Here is a 20,789-nt window from a genome sequence, read left to right on the forward strand (position 1 = left end):
CCAAAACGAAACATGAAAGCTTAATTGAATAGCAAATCCTGGATGGCAGTTTGAGCAGATGTTAGCCTCAAAGAGCAAAGTCATGCATGACAATGCATCATTATTGACATCGCTATCAACTTTCCTACAGTCTACCACATGTTTCAACAACTGTATCTGATGGCTAGCCAGTATGAACGCTTTCTGACGAAGAACATTATCTTCCATTATCTTTGGACAGTCACTCAAAATATGGAGCAATCTTATCCCAAAATAACTTTTGGTACACTTCTACACAGGCTCTGTAGTTGGGAATCTTGGCAAGAAGAGAAGCCGAAGAGTAGAGACTAAATCAGAAGTCAAAGAATCTGCCCTTGGTTCTTACCCCCAGAATAAGCTTCAGAACTGGGAGGACAATACAGAGCCTCGTCCAGTACCAGTATGGACTCCGACATTCTGGAAAGAAAATTGTTGGCTGCTGTGAATTGACACAAACAGTAATAGTAGGGTAGTCAGTAGATGTTGGAGACAGAAGGGGTGGGAGATTCCCAATGTTCTTCTTATTCCAATTACTAGACAGTGATCCACCTCCAGACCTTGGTGTTGATGGCTTCTCCAAAGGTGACTTGATCTCACATTGTTGATCTTTCTTTGGCTGTGAGGTTGACAATTCTTGCAGATATCTCTTTATGATCTCCATATGAACCAATGAGTTGGAAGGAGGAGGCATTGATTATACTGATGGTGTAGGGATTTATTCTAACAAAGCCTTTAAGAGTACTGTTGATACTGATGAGACTGAGTGTCATGTCCTACTCAGATAGCAAAGAGAAAGAGCAAACAACTGCTAGCAGCTGAGTTTGAAAGAACAGTTCCCAGAAGCTGCCCGTTTTGAAGCCTTTGGAAGTCATAATGTTTGAATTTGAAGCGAGCAGCTGCTAGCAAGTTCCAGACAAAAGCTTACACATACCTACAGTGTTATAAAGACACCAGGAAATGGAGGAACTCAGAAGGTCTCATTGTCTTTATGAGAAACGCTCATAAATCAAAGAGCAGCTGAGAAGTTGAATCTGGGCCAGAAATCCAGTAGTTGCACTATACGACCCTGTTATGGACAACTGACTTGATCTAATTTGACCTACAACTCTACTTGTGCTTTGTGTGTTTGACCTTGGACCTATTATTGTTAATCTTCCAGATCACCCCAAGCAATCTTCTTGATTTATTTCCTAAACCTCTGACTGCTTCAAATTTGGCTCAGCTCATGTGTCTATTTTCTGGTAACTATTTTATTTGAACCTCGAGGAACAGAGGAAGATGCATTTGATGTCTGTTTGCTGATTTGGACAAACTACTTTGAACCATCACTGTGATTAGGACATCAAGGTAGTCAGGGTAGAACCAGTGGCTTTGAGACAGTTGATGAAGCCGTAACCAGGAAGCAAGCCAAGGCTGGGGAGCCAGAAGAAGGGAGTAGCTGAAAACAGTCCAAGGTCATAAGGTATTAGAAAGATAGAAGATTATCCAACAAAGCATGTCCAAATATCGTAAACTGAAAGCAAGAAGTTAAAATGCTACAAACATAAAGTTTTTACAGTACTGCTGCTATGGCAGACAAAAAAGAACTGGGGATTTGGCAGAACCTGTCTAATTATATGGACATGCAGAGTGGACAGTACCACCACCAAAATATTTCAATAAAACTCTAGATAATTCTGAATTGTGCTCTGCACAGGTGCAGGATAATTCATTTGTGTGATTCACAGAGACCATAAAGAAGAAATATATAAATATGAAAAGTGAATGTTACATGCAAATAAAAATGGCTCTGAGAAGGGGCTTGCTAAAAATCTAACTTTTAAATGATTTAATGAGAATGAAAAAATGATTATAGATAGGAGAGCAAAAGCTTTGTCCTTTTGGCATGTACATTGAGATTCCCATCAACAGCTCACTTCCAGGCTTGGTGTAGGTAAGTAATATGCTTTTCACTCACAGAGGAAGAAGACTGAACAACTGCTATGAAATAAGGGATAAAAACTTACAGCATTTTTGCCTTGAATTCTACAGGCACTGCAGGTCTTGCACTCAATACATTGCCATCTTAAGGCCTTCACATTTGTTGTCAATTCCAAACAAAATTTCAGACAAGAAGGATGTCCTACAAAAAATATTTATTTCAGTGTTCTAGAAGTATTGTAGGTCACGGATATCTTTTCACAGTATAACTGCACAGCACAGATTATTTTTAGAGCTCACTGACATTTATCTCATGGACAAAGTTAACAGCAGTTTCTTAAAATATTCTTTTTATTATAAGTCCTCCAAAATTTGAGTTTACTTCAAGTCAGACAACATGGCAAATCACACAAATAAGTTTGAATCTTCTATTTGAAAATATGTTAAAATACTAGCTGCTTCTCAAATGATCCCCCTTTATTCTTTTTAATCATTATCACAAAAAGCATTCTATTACATAAATACTATGTAGCCATTTTAATTTTTCAACAGCATAGCTATATTTTTTATACATTACTGACACAGGGGGAATTCACACTGTTTTTGCTTGGACAACTCACAGACAGAATCCTTCTGACCAACACAAAATTTGTCATTGTGAAAACATGGAATGTGAGTGTATGAAATATATAATTGCTGTGGAAAGCCATACATATCCATAATATCCACATCCCAACATTTCTAAACCTTTCTCACATTCTTGTCTGGATTAGATTTTTTACTAATCTAATGCATTCAAAGAGAGAGAAAAGAATGATAGAATATATTTAGTTACTCAAATCCTATCTTGTACATCAGAAATGGGCAGTTTTCCCATGCCTACAAATGTTCCTCTCCTGGACCGTTGGAAAACCACAACCCATACAATTCTAATAAATGCACATATTAAAAAATTTCCTTCATGGAGGCGTGGAGCAATTTCTCCACATACTTCCTAGGCATACAAAGGGAAGGGGGCTGTTTCATAGACTTTGAGATAAAGGAGGAACAAATTGTGGCAAAATCACTCCTTCGCAACTACATAAAAGGTGATAAAGATTTTGCCCCAGAATTTCCTGTAGGCCTTACAGGCATTTCTAGTCACCATGGTCAGTTAGTTTTTACAACACTAGCTCTTTCCAAGTCTGCAAGGTGTGAAATGAAAACCACTGTATTTGCAATCTTTCTTAGACATAGGAATTGACTGGAACAGGCTGATGAAAGGTCACTTAGTGACAGTCTAGATTCATCCACCAATGCCACAAAATATGGCGAAATGGCCAATAATGACTCCAGTGGATTGAGGCCGTAGTATTTAGTTTAGGACAAAAAAATTGGCTCCATGGCAACCTCCTTGGAAAGGAATATCACACTCTGGTCAGTGTAGATTCCAAATGTAAAAAAGCTACATCCTTGGGGTGACTTGAAGCCCCTAACCATTTCTGCAAGATTTCTACCATCCTCCTATAATTTTTGAAAAAGAGACAAATGTATTTGTCCTAACCTCAATCCTCTGGGTCATGCTACCTTTACAGCAAATTTCACATAAACAGGAAGCAACAATATGAACTTGCTCCTCACAACTCTGTATTAGTGTTATTAGAAACAAGCATATTACCTCAAGTTAACACTTCCTTTGTGCAAATAATTATATTAGATTTTCCCACATATATGTAAAATGACACAGAAAACTATAAACATCAATCAACCTAAAATATAACAAAACAACACAATACTAAAAACAAATTAAAAGTATGAAATAGCTGCATCAAAACAATACCTTATAACTTTACTTTAAATAAAGGAAATATCCTGGTTCTAGAAAGTTTATTGATTTCAATGGTTATTATCCACCTTTTAAACTGAGTTCAGAAACATACAAGTTAATAAAAGAACGAAGCTACGTATTATGATCCATAGTTAACATTGTTGGAGGCATCTGTTTGATCAACTATAATTTCCTTTTTAATCACTCAATTTTTATTAACTTTTCAAAAAATACAACTTAAACCCCCAATTGAAAATAGGAATGAAAAACACATGAATGAAAAAGCAATAATATACAACATAAAATAATACTAAAATGATCCCTCAACCTTCCTCTTCATAACTTTCCCCTCCCCCTTATATCCCCGCCCTTTAAAGTATACCTAAAATTGTTAAAATCACAATTGACATCACCCTTCTCAAGCCAAGGCATCTATCAAAATATAATAATTTACTCATATTCTAATTGTTGCATCAACTTCTGATAGACAAATATATTTAAGATATATATCCATGAGTAATTGTAATACAATTGAAACAATTATTTTCTATACTATATTTTATTGTATTTTCCCCTTCAATTCCAATGTTATTATTTCACCAGTTCAACGCCTACATAAGAAAAAGCCTTTTACTTTAATTCTTTCAGAGTTCTCAGTTTGTTTATCCCACTCTTTTCTGTGTGTTTTCCATGTACAGCAGAACATCCCTTAAATAGAAAATTGTCTATTTAATTTTAATTTTAACATGTTTCTTCCATCAAAATGGTCTCTCGTACAGTTCACGTAGGCTTTGCTTGTCTGTTTGAACAAATCTTTTTCCCCCCTGTGGTTCTGTGTGAAATCCTTTATTTTTTCTCTGTCTGAAGATAAGTTTGTATCTACTTCCCTGTTTCAATCACATCTATGCACACCATTTGTTTATGGGAATCTGCTTCCAATTCCTTTGTCTTTGTTGTTGCTAATTTCCTTTCTATATATTTTTCAAATACAAATATTTTAGCTATTTACATATTTATAAAGCATATATGGTATTGTGAAGAGCCAATACAGTCTAGTAGTTTAGGTGCTGAACTAGGACCCTAAAAGATCAAGATCTGAATCCCCACTAGGCCATGAAAACCCGTTGGCTGGCGCTAGGCAAGTCACGCTTTCTCAGCCTCAGAGGTAAGCAAATCATGCACACACACAAAACCATAGTAAGGCCACCAAACACTGGAAACAATTTGAACGTACACAACCACTACAGCAACAAAAATTGTTTTAAGGAGATTTTATTTTTTCAAAATAAAGTACATGCCTAACAAATTTACACAATTCAAAAGGAGGATGCTCTTTGCCTTTCAGTGAATCTGAAATGGATGAGCTTCTCAAGAACTGCAACAAAATCAAGGAAATTCTTCTCCATTCTCACTTTGGTTTGGATAAGACGAAGATATACCTAATGTTTCCTTTTTTAATCCAAACTAAAGGGTGAATGAAATCCTCTCAGTCATTGCTACTGCCAATGAGGGAACTGTTGGTGCTAAAATTCAAAGTTACTTGGACATTCACTTGGGAGCAATGAGAGTTCCACATTGGCTTTTCCAATTATTATCTGCTCAAAAACAGCCACACTGCCAAATTAGAAACCATCAGAATGGGCTGTTGGGGAAGGGGACATATCTTATGCCAGGATATTGACAGAACTTTCTCAAAGGGACTCTGGTTGACCCTATAATACAGATTCTAAATGTACGTGAACACTCATAAAGCCTCACTCATCTTCAGATGTATACCACTACTATAATACTTTAACACCACTTTTAACATACCTCTTTACAACATTCTAAATCACAGAGTTAAACCCATCTCTATTTTATTATTGTATTACTTCACACATTTTAAATATATATATATATGATTCATCATACACATGCTCAAGATATTCCAATTTGGCTGGAAAGCAAAACTTACCACTACTGCCACAGTCTGCACAGGAGAGGAGTTCTTCTGGTTTCTTCTCGCGGTTAGATTCTTTTGTCCCCAAACAGAAGCTACATATCGGAATGGGATCAGCTCGTGGCTATAGGGGGGGGGGGGGAAGAAGTGGTCAGTGTATTTTGTCTTTTCATTAAACATCATACTTTCCATTCCTTGAGTTCTGCTTTCTATTTCATTTTAATATAAAAACTTAAAATTTTCCGTTGCAATCTCCCAAAGGCATTTATATATTTTTTATTCTTCTGCATTATTGATACAACCAGGTAATAATCATGGTCCAAGGGATCCATGCTAAAAAGCAGAAGAAGCTTCCACTTCACTTCAACCAACTGATTGTAAATACAGATTCAGATTTTTTTTTCTCAGAAAAATATTGATCACAGAATATGAAATGGCTCAAGGTTGAGAATGCTTATGCCATTTTCTTTTAAAAACACGAAATGCTCCTGTAATTTACATATATACTTGAGAAACATGAAAACCAAAGGGTTTTCACTTGCAAAAGAGAAGATCAGTGCAAAAGAGCTCATGAATCTCTCTTCATAAAAGTGTATCTCAAATGACATGTGCACCATATAGCCTACACAGATGCACAAGAGTATACCTATATTTTAATAAAAAGAGGTTGCAATAGTGAACAGTTTACAGTTTACAATCCTCTAGACATGGACTTGGATATTATTCTTATTGCACTCAAATGTAATTCAGAACAGATAAAAATATAGAATTGCACTGTCAAACTAGCACTTGAGGAATTTCAAACTACAAGATTGATGTTTAGTACTATTTGATCACAAGCAAAATAAAGTTTCATAATTATCATAATTAGACTCTCGGGATTTTTTTCATTTGCATGTATTTGTTTTCCAATCTCCCATAGAAAGATTGATGTTTATAAATGTTTATGGACACATTAGAAAAGTTTCTCTATTTCAGTCTTCACACAGTGGGGTTTTTTTGTTAAAAAAATAACTTGCCTTTCATAGTCGACTGTTATAGAAGTTAGAAGACTCCAGGCACACAATAAAATAAAATAAAATAAAAGTTCAGACATTTTAACAGGCTGAGAAGAATTAAACATTTCCCTTAAATGTAAAAAAAAAAGAAAAAAGATTTGCACAAGTTTGACCCATCTCCTTCTGTGAACGGTGTAAAAGGGTTAGTAAGAAACTTCACTTTCCCATTCTGTTGTCTCACTGCTATTGTCTAGTAAAACTCTTGTTTAATTCATTAAAAATATAGTAAAAAATAAATCTGTTTGAAAACGTGTGCAAGGAGATCCAAAGAAAAGCAAAGTGAGAGTTGCTTAACCATCTAACGTTTAACCTAAACAAGTTCTGTGCTTCATGCAGAGCCAGAAGATTGAAAGACTAGATGAAGAACCTCCAGGTCTTTCCTTATGAAAACAACAGCACCCAAGACACAGTTGGAATCACTCTTGATGTGATTGCCCGAATTTACACTCATTCAAAAGGTAATGTGGGGAGAAACTATGAAGGTTAATTGCTTTCTTCTAATTTGTTTTTTAATTATTTGCTGTGTTCAATTTAAGTGAGACTAACATCTACCATATTTATTCGAGTCGAATGCACCACTGAATCTAATGCGCACCTTAATTTTCAAAAACCTGAAACCCAAAAAAGTAGTTGCTGGCAAATGTAATGTGCAGCAGCAAAAGATGCACTCTTTGAAATAGGCACATTACAGTTGCTGCCTGATTAGAATTCCTTCTTTAAAAACAAATGTGCTGGAACACAAAAGCTTTCAGCAATGGAAAAGAAACCTTGGAGTGCATCTATGCTGTAGAATAAATCCACTTTAACTACCCTGGCTCAATGCTTTGAACGGAGTCATGGGGGCTGTAGTTGTACAAGTGTGGATGCTTTATCAAACTACAAATCCCAGGATTACATAGCACTGAGCTATGATAATTAAATTACAACTAACATCCCTCAAATAGAAGCTCCAGGTGCTCCTGAAGCAGTTTCCCCTATTGCTTTGACTCAGCACTAAGATTACAGTATTATGCAAATAAAATGAGCACCCTAATTTTGGCGAGGTAAAATCTAGTGTGCCATTCCTGAAGATGTCAAATATATCCTTTGAGACAGATGCCTTGATTACATCCTGAATACTGTAGTAATGCATTTTACATCAAGTTGCTTTTGGAATCTGCAGTGCATCCAAAATTTGTGACTAGACTGCTAACCAGAGCCAACTATAGGAAATATATGAACTCCCTTGTCGAAACCAGGGTAATTCAAAGGCACAATCAAAACTGCTAGTTATGACCAAAAAAGTCATATCTGGCATATGTCCAGACTATTGAAAAGACCACATCTCCTGATATGAGCCTGACTAAATTTAAGATCATTTACTGAGGTCTTTCTCTAAGTCCCACCACTATCAGAGGTAAGGTGTTGTTGTTGTTGTTGTTGTTGTTGTTGTTGTTATTGGAGGAAATATTTTAAGGTTTTTTGTATAGTTTTTAACACATTTTATTATTTTTAAGTTTTAATTTGCAAATCGTTTAATAAAAATAACAATAATTTTTGTTACCCGTTTCTCCTCACGACTTGAAGCAGAGCACAACACAGTTAAAATACAAAGGGTCATAAAAGCACATATTAAACAAAGTTTAAAATAACAATAACTAATAAAATGTAAAATTAAAATTCAGAGTTAAAAATTGTCTGGTAGGCCTGTCTTTAATTATGTCTAAATTCTAATAGTTTATTCAGCTGTTGAAGCTTATTTGGCAGGTCATTCCACAGTCTTGGGGCAGACAATATGGGAGAAGGTGATCCTGCAGAAAATCAAGACCTGAACCATGTATGGCTTCAACACTTTGTACTTTGTCTGGAAACTAATTGGAAACCAGTTGTGGCTGTCTTAGAGATTTCATATCTTCTCATCTGTCCTGCAGTTTTGGCCTCTCCTGGACCTCTTAATACAGCATTAGTCATATGGTAAATTAATGTATTTATCATAATTAGTAAGTTTCAAATTTAGCCATCATCTAAGAGCTCCTGGTGGCGCAGCGGATTAAACCGCTGAGCTGCTGAACTTGCTGATCAGAAGGTCAACAGTTTGCATCTGGGTAGCAGGGTGAGCTCCCGCTGTTTGCCCCAGCTTCTACCAACCTAGCAGTTCAAAAACATGCAAATTTGAGTAGATCACTAGGTACCACTCCGGCAGGAAGGTAACAGTGCTGCACTCAGTCATGTCAGCCACATGACCTAGGAGACATCTACGGACAACGTCGGCTCTTCAGCTTAGAAATAGAGATGAGTACCACCCCCCAGGAACCCCAGTGGCGAAGTGTGTTAAAGCACAGAGCAAAAGGCCCCAGGTTCAAACCCCGGGAGCGGCGTGAGAGGCCGCTGTTAGCTCCAGCTTCTGCCAACCTAGCAATTCGAAAACATGCCAATGTGAGTAGATCAATAGGTATCGCTCCGGTATCGTATCCCACCAGTGGTCGCATAGGGGGTGTGGGGATTCATTTCCTCACACCGGTTCCATCATGGCTTCCCCCCTTCTTCATCATATGGGGGAAGCTCTTTTTCGGCGGGTTGACCCATCTCTTCTTATGTAAAGATGGGGGGCCTGCTGTTGTCTGCCGTTGCCAGAAGTAGTTGTTTGCAGTGTGATGTGAGCCATCAGGCTCCATTGCTGAAGGACAAAAATAGCATCGGGCAGCGAAAAAAAGGTACGTGTGAAGAGGTCCTTTGGGGAGTGCGCAAGACCAATTATCTTCTGCTAGCGATATTGCAGTGATATTAACTATCATTGTGGTTTTCAAAATCATAATAAAATTAAACTCCATAACTGGTAGTAGAATATAACTGTTGGGTGCTAGAACTATTGCTCAACCAGAATATGTCAACTGTGCAAAAGGACCAAAAGCAAACTGCCCCAGTGTGATCATTCTAGATGTCAAATTCCATCATCATTTCACAGTCACCTAGACACTGATTGTTTTCAAAATAATTTACAACCAGTCATTCTTCTTTGGTAGAAGAATAAAAATGGGAATTCATGTAGTAAATATATATATTCAAAGAAAGCAATAAAGTTACCATCTGGGGGAAACTGACTGTTTTCATACAGCCATCTTATGGTTACCTCATCTTAGATAATCCACTGCACATGTGAATTGGTAAACTTCTCAATATTCAAGACTTTCTTGAAACAATATTTAGAAACTGAATTTAAAATGTACTACCAGACTTTAGAGCACCTCAGATTACCATGCAGCCAGACAAGATCTAAGCAAAAATAACTGTTACACTATAAAACAATTGTATCATCTAAGAAGCTAAACCTGTTAGAAATCTTTAAACGTTCTGTATTCACCACATACTAATGTAAATATAATTCCAACTACATTACGTTCAAACTAACCTATTAAACAAACATAATGAATTCTGTGTTCTAAAGACCCATAAGGCAAACTGTTTCAGTAATACAACACTCCCGGGTAACTTGATCCAGGCGGACAGCCTTAGTATAGCGCCAAACACATAAAAAGTGTGACCCACTTATTCCACATAACAAAACACTTTTTATGATATCCCAATTGATCACAGCCATGAAGTTTCAGACATTACATAATTTTACAGACTTTTTCCCAACCTCTGCCAAAGACAACAATTTATACCAGCCAGGTATAAATCTACACTTGAAGAGTAGTTTACAAAAACAGGTGGTAGTGGTGGGAGAAAATTAAAAGTAACCTATTTAATGCAAAACTCTTATGGAGATATAAAAAGGTGAGATTATGTGATCATGTTTCTAAACAAAGAAAAAGAACCAATATTTCTAAACTAAGCAGTGGTGCATGTGTCAGATATAATTTACTACTCAACTTCACATTTTGGAATAGCTCTTAAACTACCATAGGAAAAACACAGTACAGGACTAGACACCAGTATCTGTATAATAACAAATGTCACCAGTGTTCTCAGCAAAAGAACTTAAAATATCGCTTTCAACTTGTACATGAGGCTTTCAAAACTGAAATCAGTAGCTGGAACGTTTAAAGATACTAGCTTTCCAAAATGAATAGGCTAAGTCTTTTTTGGCACTTTATGCCAAAGGGGGAGTCCAATCAGCTTTATGGCAATTACATAACCCAAGGAGCAGATCTGTCATAATGGGGCCTCGAACCATATTAACAAAAGTAACAAAATACTCCAAAGTTTTCTCCAAACATCAGAATAACCATCACATTTGGGCACGTGTACAGTAATCAATAGTGCTGCATCGTATTTCCCCATGTAGCTGCCATATAGCTACCAGGGCAGTTTACGGCCACACAGTTTAGCCTCCATCCAGCTCCCAAGATAGCTCAGAGGCATGGGGTGGCTTGGGCCATACTGATCAGAAAAGGCATTGCATTTTCTGCCCTGTCAAGATGCACCCTTGAGCAGCCCAGGAACACAGGGTGGCAACTAAATACCTACTCAATCTTGCCTTTCATATGCCCTGTCACTTTGACACTCTAGATATTGTCACTCTGAGCACTACCCATAATCATTTATATGGGCACCAAAAAGGGAGGATTGAATGGTGCAAGCTAAAACTCACAAGTGAGTGCAGCTGAATGAGTTTCAGCACCATTCATCCATGCAGCTGTTTGGAATGCTGTCCCACAGTATTTAATAGAGCTGTCTGTCAAATCTGCATAGGACTAAAGTCTAATTGATGACATACCTAACACACATTCAGATTTTGGTAGTCTTTCCCCCCTTAGCTGCTTTGAGTCTCCTTTGTGGAGAGAAAAAGTAGGATATAAATAAACACAATCATAATACCAATATGTAACAAAAATTGGGGGGAAATGTTCCGGATTTAAAAGTGTTATTTTTTATTAAATTGGGTTGTTGTATGTCTTTCGGGCTGTGTGGCCATGTTCCAGAAGCATTCTCTCCTGACGTTTCACCCACATCTATGGCAGGCATCCTCAGAAGTTGTGAGGTATGGATAAACATGGTTTATCCATACCTCACAACCTCTGAGGATGCCTGCCACAGATGTGGGCGAAACGTCAGGACAGAATGCTTCTGGAACATGGCCACACAGCCCGAAAGACATTACAACAACCCTGTGATCCCGGCCATGAAAGCCTTCGACAACACATTTTATTAAATTGTATAGTACTTACTTTGAAAGTAGTTCTTATACTCGAGAAACTTCATTTTTGTGGTTGCTACAAACTATGTTGAATTTGTTGAGACTCAAGGAGCTATTAATAGAAAAACTATAGAAAAATGTGCTGCAGGATGTCCCACAAAACAAAGATTTTGCAGTTTAGTAAACTTTTCCCATGTTTTTATGATAGACCCAATTAGGAAAAGACATGTATAACCCAAGAATAAAAGTCGTGTTACATACTGTAATAATAATAATAATAATAATAATAATAATAATAATAATAATAATAGTTTTATAGTTCTGTACTAGGTAAGCACAAAAGTAGTTGTATTTATAAGAATATCTAATAAAAAGACTAGGAAATCTAAACACATTTACTGCTGTAATATATCTGCTGCAAATTCGTATGGTTCTATTACAATAGGATAAAAAAATTAGTTGATTCAGCACTTTCTTTCACTAGGTCTTTCAGGAGATGCTAAGGCTATTTTATTATAAACAGATGTAAGAGTATTTGAAGAACAAGAAAAATCAGACTTCAGGCACCAACATCTTTGCCTCCTCATTCTTTATTATGCCATTTAAATTTTCTGAAGTTTTTGAGTTATAAATCTTATCACATTATTTCCTTTTCCCCAATCAGTTTTAAGCCTATAAGCATTAATGTTCCTGTTTTGGACAGATGTACAATGTCATTTTTTGGGGGAGGGGGGCGTCTGTCTCAATGACATCACGATATTATGTGTGAATAATAAGCTGTAATTGCCAAAACATTTTATCACATTTTTACCCATCTAAGCATACAGCAAAAAATGAATGTTTCATCTTTAATTGCTAAAACGAGGGTGGGATAATATTTTTCTAAATTTTCCTACAGTTTATTTTCATAGAGAGGTTATTGTAACTTTGAAAAGAAATTCATGTGCTCTTATAGTTCCATTCCATTGAAATGTATATAGAACTGGGAGCATTAAAAAGACGTCACTGAATGTTCTGTAGAACCTGGAATAATGAAAACCTCTTCCTAATATCTCCAGCATTTATTCGATTTATATTCTGCCTTTCTGACTGGAACTCATGGTGGCTCACAATAGGATTGCACTTGACACAGGTAATAATCAAGAAAAGCATGTAGCCAGCCCTTCAAATCTTACATCTGTGTATAATTATCCAAAGACTTAACAACCACAGCTCAAAAATATTTCAAAAAATAAAATCTCAAAAAGCAAATCTCGATTTTGCCATTTTGTATAAGACTTTACTACACATTGTAATGGGAGTTAAGCATCAATTGATTTGGTATCTACAGAGGGTGCTGGAACCAAACCCCAGTAGATATAGATACTGAGCATAGGTAAATACAGACAAAAAGTTATAATGTTATAACATAAACACTTTTTAATATTAAAGAGAGCCACAGGAATATGACAGTTCAATATTAATCTCCCCTCATTCCCTTAAAAAACTCTGCTTCATATATGACTATCCGTAGGTAGACCAGCTGGTAGTAGACTGAATGTCTCAATGGCATCCAAGACTTTCTTAATTGAAAGCAGCTTATTCATGAATTTAAACTAAGTTAGAAACATTAAACATTTGGATTTGTTTGCTAGTAATTCTGAAATAATGGTACCGGGTTTTATCCTATGGGAATGCATGCATATTCTATGAACTAGGAGGCCTTGGCTCTTCTTGAAAAATGAAATAGTCTATCCTATTTCATACAGGCCACAATTGCTACAGCAATAACAACAACAACAACTTTATTTTGTATCCTGCCTCAGGGTGGGACTCAGGGTGGCTCACATGGGGACAAGCCCAATCAACACAGTTAAAATATATCATAATAAAACTGATAAAACAACATCATGATAGGACAAAATAAAACAACATAAAACATTATAAAACACCATTAAACAATCACCAATGGCCTGAGTACTGTTTCTGAGTAACACAGTAACATACAATGTTGTCGCAGCTATCAAACTGGGGTTCCAAACATTCAACCCCTTCTGCGGAAGCTGCACCCTTCGTCCAAGGAGAAAACCCCCAAACAAACTGTCTTTTAGTAAAGAAAGATTTATATGAAAATATATACAAACACAACAGTCCTTGGCTTTTATCAGCTGCTTTCAAACAGCGATACAAAATGTTATCTTCAAGCTTTCAAGCTCCAAGCTTTCAAACTCTCTGGTTTCCAGACTCTCCGTCTTCAAACTCTCTTCGGCTCCACTCCAACAGCTTTCCAACAGCAACACCATCATTGTCACCATCACCTACACATTCACCATCACTAACTCAAGATTTACTCAGTCTCTATTAATAGCACTCAGTCTTTAGCAGGTGGCTTAATTGCAGCTGGTCATACATGGATTCTTACAAACACGTATCCATTTTCACATAAGAAATGATCCAAATAATATAAAACTCTGACAAATGTTGCAGCCATTTCGTCTGTCAAGCTGTTACTATAAAATAACTTGCAAATAATAAATTTGGGCCAATAAAGGCTGCATTATACTCTTATACCTTTACTTTTATTATGGGCTATGTTGATAGGAGAAGTCAATCAGAAAAGTTGTAACTACTAAAGTAGCAAGAACTAAATACTAGCAAACAAATACAGTAGAGTCTCACTTATCTAACAAACAGGCCAGCAGAATGTTGGATAAGCGAATATGTTGGATAATAAGGAGAGATTAAGAAAAAGCCTATTAAACATCAAAATAGGCTATGATTTTACAAATTAAGCACCAAAACATCATGTTATACAACAAATTTGACAGAAAAATTAGTTCATTACACATTAATGCTATGTAGTAATTACTGTATTTACGAATCTAGCACCAAAATATCACAATGCATTGAAAACATTGACCACAAAAATGCGTTGGATAATCCAGAATGTTGGATAAGTGAGACTCTACTGTATTAATAAACACTATTTCCCAGAACAAGGCAAGCTTTGCACAATTCTAAAATGTGTAAAACTGTTGGATGGTGTTTTTTTTTTTAATGGCCCAACATTAGAGGGAAAAATTCTAACAAAAACACAAGGACCAATTTAATCTGGAGAAGACACTACATGTTAGGATTAACATACACTTTATGTCAATAAACAAAGTTTTTAAATTAAAAGACAGATATCTCTGAATGCCTAATAAGGAACTTTACACATAGCACCTAAAATCGCTGGAATTCCCCCACCCAAACTATAATGCTTTTAAAAATTACTCTTTCAAGCCTTCCTGCAAAACTTTTTTAGAGCATTTAACTTTCCTCTGAAAATTCAACATGGAACTGAGTTGAGGAGGACCAGCCTTAAGGGTGCATTAGTTAGGCAATTATCCATTAAACTGAAAAGGGCAACAAGTTAAACTGAAGAAGTATCCAGCTGAGCTGCAATAGGTAACAAGCTGTGTTCAGTAGCTATTTTTCTTAATGTTTTGCCACTGTATTTATAAATGCAGGTTGGATTACTTTTTGCTACAAAACAAGATCACACATACTTTTGATACTTGTAGTAAATTGAGATTCTTTCTCTTTTTTTGACACAGCTCTAATTGGAGGCATAATCTTACTGTGTTGCACATTAACTGAAACTAAATCATTTCCCTGCACATGTCCTTGCTGAACATACAAAATCTTATATTCACAACCATCACTGAATACACACACACACAAGTGCATTATCTAGTTACATTATATTGTCAGTGTAGATGAATAAAAAACAATGCAGAGGAAGAAAGGAATTATTTCTCAAAAAGGCTTGATGTAACTTTATAATAATAATGAATTTATTATTGTATCCCGCCACGATCTCCCCGAAGGGACCTGGGCAGCTTACACCCAGCTCAAAATGCCTAAAAACATAAAACAGAAAGTACATCTAAAATAAAAGCATAAAACAAATAAAACAAAGATATACATCCACAACCTAAAACTCAGTTTAAAACAACATCAATCCAAATAACAATTAGCTGTAGTACATGTAGCCAGGCTGTAACACTAGGGCAGGGGGAAGGGATAAGTGCAAAACTATGACCATGGGACAAGAGCATGGGATGAAGTGCAAGGTTCCATAAGGTTGGTCAACTGGGGCCTGGTGTTCTCAAAAAACTTGTTTGACTGGGGCCTAAGTGTTCTCAAAGCTTGTTTGAAGAGTCAGGTCTTCAGGTCCCTACGGAAAGAGGAGAGTGTGGGGGCTTGCCTAATCTCCCTGGGGAGGGTGTTCCAGAACCGGGGGTCCATCATCGAAAAGGCCCTCTCTCTCATCCCTACCAACCATACTTGAGATGGAGGTGGGATCGAGAGGAGGGCCTCCCCAGTCAATCTCAGAGCCCGCTCAGGTTCATAGGAGGAATGTAATCATTTCAGGCAGGACCTGAAATGTACATGGCTTTATAGATTATAACCTGCACTTTGAATTGGGACTGGAAACTTATCAGCAGCCAGTGGAGCTGCTTTAGTAGGAGTGTGGTGTGCTCCCTATAAGCAGCTCCAGTTAGTAATCTGGCTGCTAACCTCTGCACTAATTACAGAGTATCTAATCGTAAAATATTATGATACTTTTCCATTATGGCAATTGTTTTACATTATTATGTGATACTTCAATTCAATGAATAGAATCAAAGACACTAATAATAAAGAGTCCAATCAGCCCTCCATATTTACTATGTTTAAGGGTACGGGGTCCTCACGAAAGTGAAAAATTGCACATTTAAAATTTCTATTGTTTTTATCTGCGAGAACACATCTCTGGGAATCTCTAGGGTCTAGATATTCCTAGAAAGAACACCTTAATCAATTCCACAAATGCACAAGAAGAGTAAATCCGAAAGGCTACAAGATAAAAAAAAAAACTGGTTTACTGATAATGGACACTTTCTGACTATCCTTGCTATTCATTTAGTAAGCAGTGGCAGCTACAGCAAACCAGAAATCCACGTTCAGATGTGGCACTGCAGCTACAGAAAGCTTAACATTAATACATGGATTCGGGTTCCTGGCTTGTCTCTTCCTTGGAGTGATGTTCTATAGTTGGCTTTCAAACAACTTAGGAATGACAGATCAGAATCCAAGTTTTCACTTTTACCACTTTTTCAAAAGACTAATCTTTACCAATTTCTTCTGCAACAGAAAGCAAATGCAGTCATGGAATAGTCATTTATTACCCATGGTATCTTCACAAATACTGCAGCCCTATTAAGCTACATTAATCTACAGCTATTTCAACAAGGTCAAGAGCTCAGCATTTAATCTGCGGTATTCTAGGAAAAATGCTGTCAGGTCAGCGTAAAACAAGCCAACAGAGGCCTAGAGTTTGATTAAATATTAAAACAGAATCATTCACATCTGTTTTTACCCCAGAATAAAGATATTGTACTTCACTTGAAGGAGCTCATTAATATACTCGTACTTCACACATCTATCTCAAAAGGTTACAGGAATACCAATCCTTTCATAAGCATCTGTCACAAAATTTATCTAGTCTAGTTAAAAGAGAGGTCACTGCATACTTCAGCAAGCTTCTTCTTTATTAATGCAAGAAGTAATCAAACTTAGCTACATTTTAAGTTAAAAGGAAGAAACCTCCAGTGAAAATAAAGCAGATACCTTTGATGTGAATCTTTTAATCATTCATCTCATTTCCTTAGGTAGATCACTTGATAACAACTGTTCAACAAAAATATTGTGATCTAGCAGTAATTAAATTGTACAACTGTCATGTTCAAATAGAAATTTGTAAAAAGGTTTTTACTTCATAAGGTATATTTTAATTGGTCTTACATTTATATACAGGCAGTCCCCGAGTTACAAAGAAGATAGGTTCTGTAGGTTTGTTCTTAAGTTGAATTTGCATGTAAGTCAGAATAGGGATATTTTTGAAGTGTAACTCCATGTATATATAAGCTTTGGGTAGCATAAGGAAGGGTGAATTGTGTTTGTTTTGCTGTCTATGCTCCTGTTCAGAAGATTTCACCTCACTTTCTGTCTTTATGATAATTGGAATTTGAAAACTTTAGAAACCAGGATTGGTGATAAAGCTTCAGTGGAGACACATTTTCTCCATGATAACTCTTTCAGGAGCAAATTTCTGTTCTGAGTGGTAGATTTCTCTCACTTCCTGTTGTCTCACTCCCTTTCTTAACTATGAGTCATTTGTAAGTCAGATGTTTGTAACTTGGGGACTGCCTGTATTTCAAATGCGAATCAAACCAGCATGATTCAGTGGTATAAGTCTGTGTTCAAATCCCCCTAAGCCATGGAAATCCATGAATAGCCCTGGGCAAGTCAAACTTTCCCAACATAAGGAGAAAGCAATAGCAAACCTCCTACAAATAAATCATTCCAAGAAAAAACAATCATAACGTAGATATAAGGTATTTATTTATTTATTACATGCATTTATACCCCGCCCTTCTCCCCGAGGGGACTCAGAGCGGCTTACATTCTGCCATGAGGGCCAGAAACAAATATACTATAAAAACAAAACAATTAAAACATGATAAAAACATGATAAAAACATGATAAAAAGTATACAAAAATTAAAACGCTGCAAAGGTAGAAACGATTTGAAGCACACAACTTTTAAAGTTGGTTTCTTGCTATAACAAAAAGGTAATATATATGATGGCATTATGTACTATTCTAATGCAATTCTGTTTTCTTCTCTATAGTGCTATCAATCTCTAACCAAATAGGTCAAAAATATGCAAACAAAAATGTTTTTATTCCCAAGTGGTATGGCAAAACAAATGTCCAAAAGACACAAGGAGAAAGAGTTATCTGTAACAATAAAAGAGAATGTGTGTCCATGAATTTTTACCACATTTCATCACATAAGTCAAACCTTTTATTCCTTTTTGTTGGAAAAAGGGGTGTGTGACTATTACACAATGGAAAAAATTGGTGCCTTGTCTGTTGTTGGTTTTTTTTAAATAATCGTACCTCTGAAAAAGAGGAGGGAGAATACTCTGTGTGTTTAAACTACTTTGAGAGGGGAAGGGAGGGGGAATACTCCATGTTTTGTTTTTTTTTGTTTTCTTTAAAACTACCTGAGATGTTTACATGAGGAAGTGAAAGAAGGGATTATTTGGCGGCAACTAAATAAATACAGTATCTCTTTGCCACAACTCACAAAATGTATAGATGACTGAAACAATTACTATGAGAAATCCAAAGGGACACACCTCTGAGTTGCTTTGCTTTTAGATTAAATCATTTCAGTTAATCAATCTGTAATTTACTATATTAGCGTTCATTTTTGCATTTATGCTCTTGCAACAGATGTCCAAATTAGCTGAAAATTGCCCTCAAACCATCAAGGAATGGCAACTTACTATTTAGATGTTGCAAGAGTTTTAGGAAGTCTGGGACACAAAAAAGCTCTTGACAGCTGTAGCTCTTCTAAAGTATAAAAGAAAAGCATACTGTATATAGGTAAAGGTTTTCCCCTGACGTTAAGTCCAGTTGTGACCGACTCTGGGGGTTGGTGCTCATCTCCATTTCTAAGCCGAAGAGCCGGCGTTGTCCATAGACATCTCCAAGGTCATGTGGCCGGCATGACTGCACGGAGCACCCTTACCTTCCCGCCGGAGCGGTACCTATTGATCTACTCACATTTGCATGTTTTCGAACTGCTAGGTTGGCAGGAGCTAGGGCTAATAGCAGGCACTTATTCCGCTCCTGGGATTTGAACCTGGGATCTTTCGGTCTGCAAGTTCAGCAGCTCAGCGCTTTAACACACTGTGCCGCCAGAGGCCCCATACTGTATATACTCATGTATAAATAATTAAAATATGACAAACACATTGATCCCAAAAACCTGAGTTGATTTATGCATAAATCAATAGGTTACCACTCTACACAGTGGTGTCACTTCTGGTCTTTCAGAATGCCTGGGTAAAAAAATGCTGGCGGAGATAACAGCTCTTAAGCCACCATGGCTCCTTAGTTCTTTCTGGAGCTGAAGATCAGACTGAAGAAAGTTGTGATGGGAAGTGTTTCTTTCTGTCACAGGCAAATGAATGTTTATGGAAGGTGCTGCCTCCTTGAGAACAAGCTGAGGGAAGGGGGAAGAAAAGAAAAACCAAAAGAGACTGGCAGAGGGAAAGGTTGTCTGTGACCACACACAATCATGGAAGCATACAATTATGATTTTTTTTAGAGTGAAGGCAGCATGTGTTTAGGGAGGCAGGAGCTTTACTTCTGTGCAGGGAAAGGAATTAGAATTAGGAATGTTTCTTCTGAATATGTCTTTCAAATTCCAAATCTCTTATAGCTTGACTGCAACTCAATCAGAACACAAAAAAGAAAGGATAGGCTAGAAGGCTGAGGCAACACCTACCATCCTTCTTTTGGCTAAGTTCCAGTCAAGCTCCTGCCTCCCCAAAACTTACTTGATTCCAGTTTGGCCTGTGGTCTTCTACAATGATTGGATAGGAAAATGGTAGTGGCAACAAAAGCCAAGGTCAGCCAGCCTTCAGAGGCATTGCTGGCACTTTTGTTTCTTCATGGAATGGCTGTTATGCCCAAACATTTTAACTTAACATATCCAGGGGTCATATCAAAATCCATAATATGCCCTCTGCATATACACTAGTATGCATAATCAATGTATCAGCAATTCTCATTCTCTTCAGTGATGAGAAAACATTTGTAAACCTCAAAACCAAAAGATTCCATTCCATTATTCTTTAAAATAAATATAGTATACCTCTGAATCACAGTAATCATTGTTAAAATAACCTACATACTCATGATTATAAGTGAGTCCTGACAAAGCTGAAAATGCTTTGCCCTGAAGCCAACAGAAGCTTGATTTCAAAGGCACTATACAGTAATTGGATTTAAGCAACTGAATTACTTAGAACAACACACTGAGTGGTAGGGCTTTAATGGTAA

The 20,789-nt window shown here is 36.7% G+C and overlaps 1 protein-coding gene across 5 annotated transcripts in view; it reads right to left on the bottom strand.

Moving 5' to 3' along the window:
* kat6b (lysine acetyltransferase 6B) overlaps positions 1-20,789 on the bottom strand; it is a 112,435-nt gene that overhangs the window by 70,284 nt on the left and 21,362 nt on the right. For 4 of the 5 annotated variants that reach the window (XM_008114279.3, XM_008114282.3, XM_062977443.1 and 1 more), the window contains exons 3-4: positions 5,700-5,808; positions 2,025-2,140 (exon numbers count right to left, since the gene is read on the bottom strand). In XM_008114279.3, the coding sequence (XP_008112486.2) occupies positions 2,025-2,140; positions 5,700-5,808 (225 nt within the window). Of the gene's footprint in view, positions 1-2,024; positions 2,141-5,699; positions 5,809-20,789 lie in introns of those variants that run through there. The other variant, XM_062977444.1, reaches the window with a different exon arrangement.

This window comes from Anolis carolinensis, chromosome 3 (assembly GCF_035594765.1).
Source record: "Anolis carolinensis isolate JA03-04 chromosome 3, rAnoCar3.1.pri, whole genome shotgun sequence".
Taxonomy (NCBI): domain Eukaryota; kingdom Metazoa; phylum Chordata; class Lepidosauria; order Squamata; family Dactyloidae; genus Anolis; species Anolis carolinensis.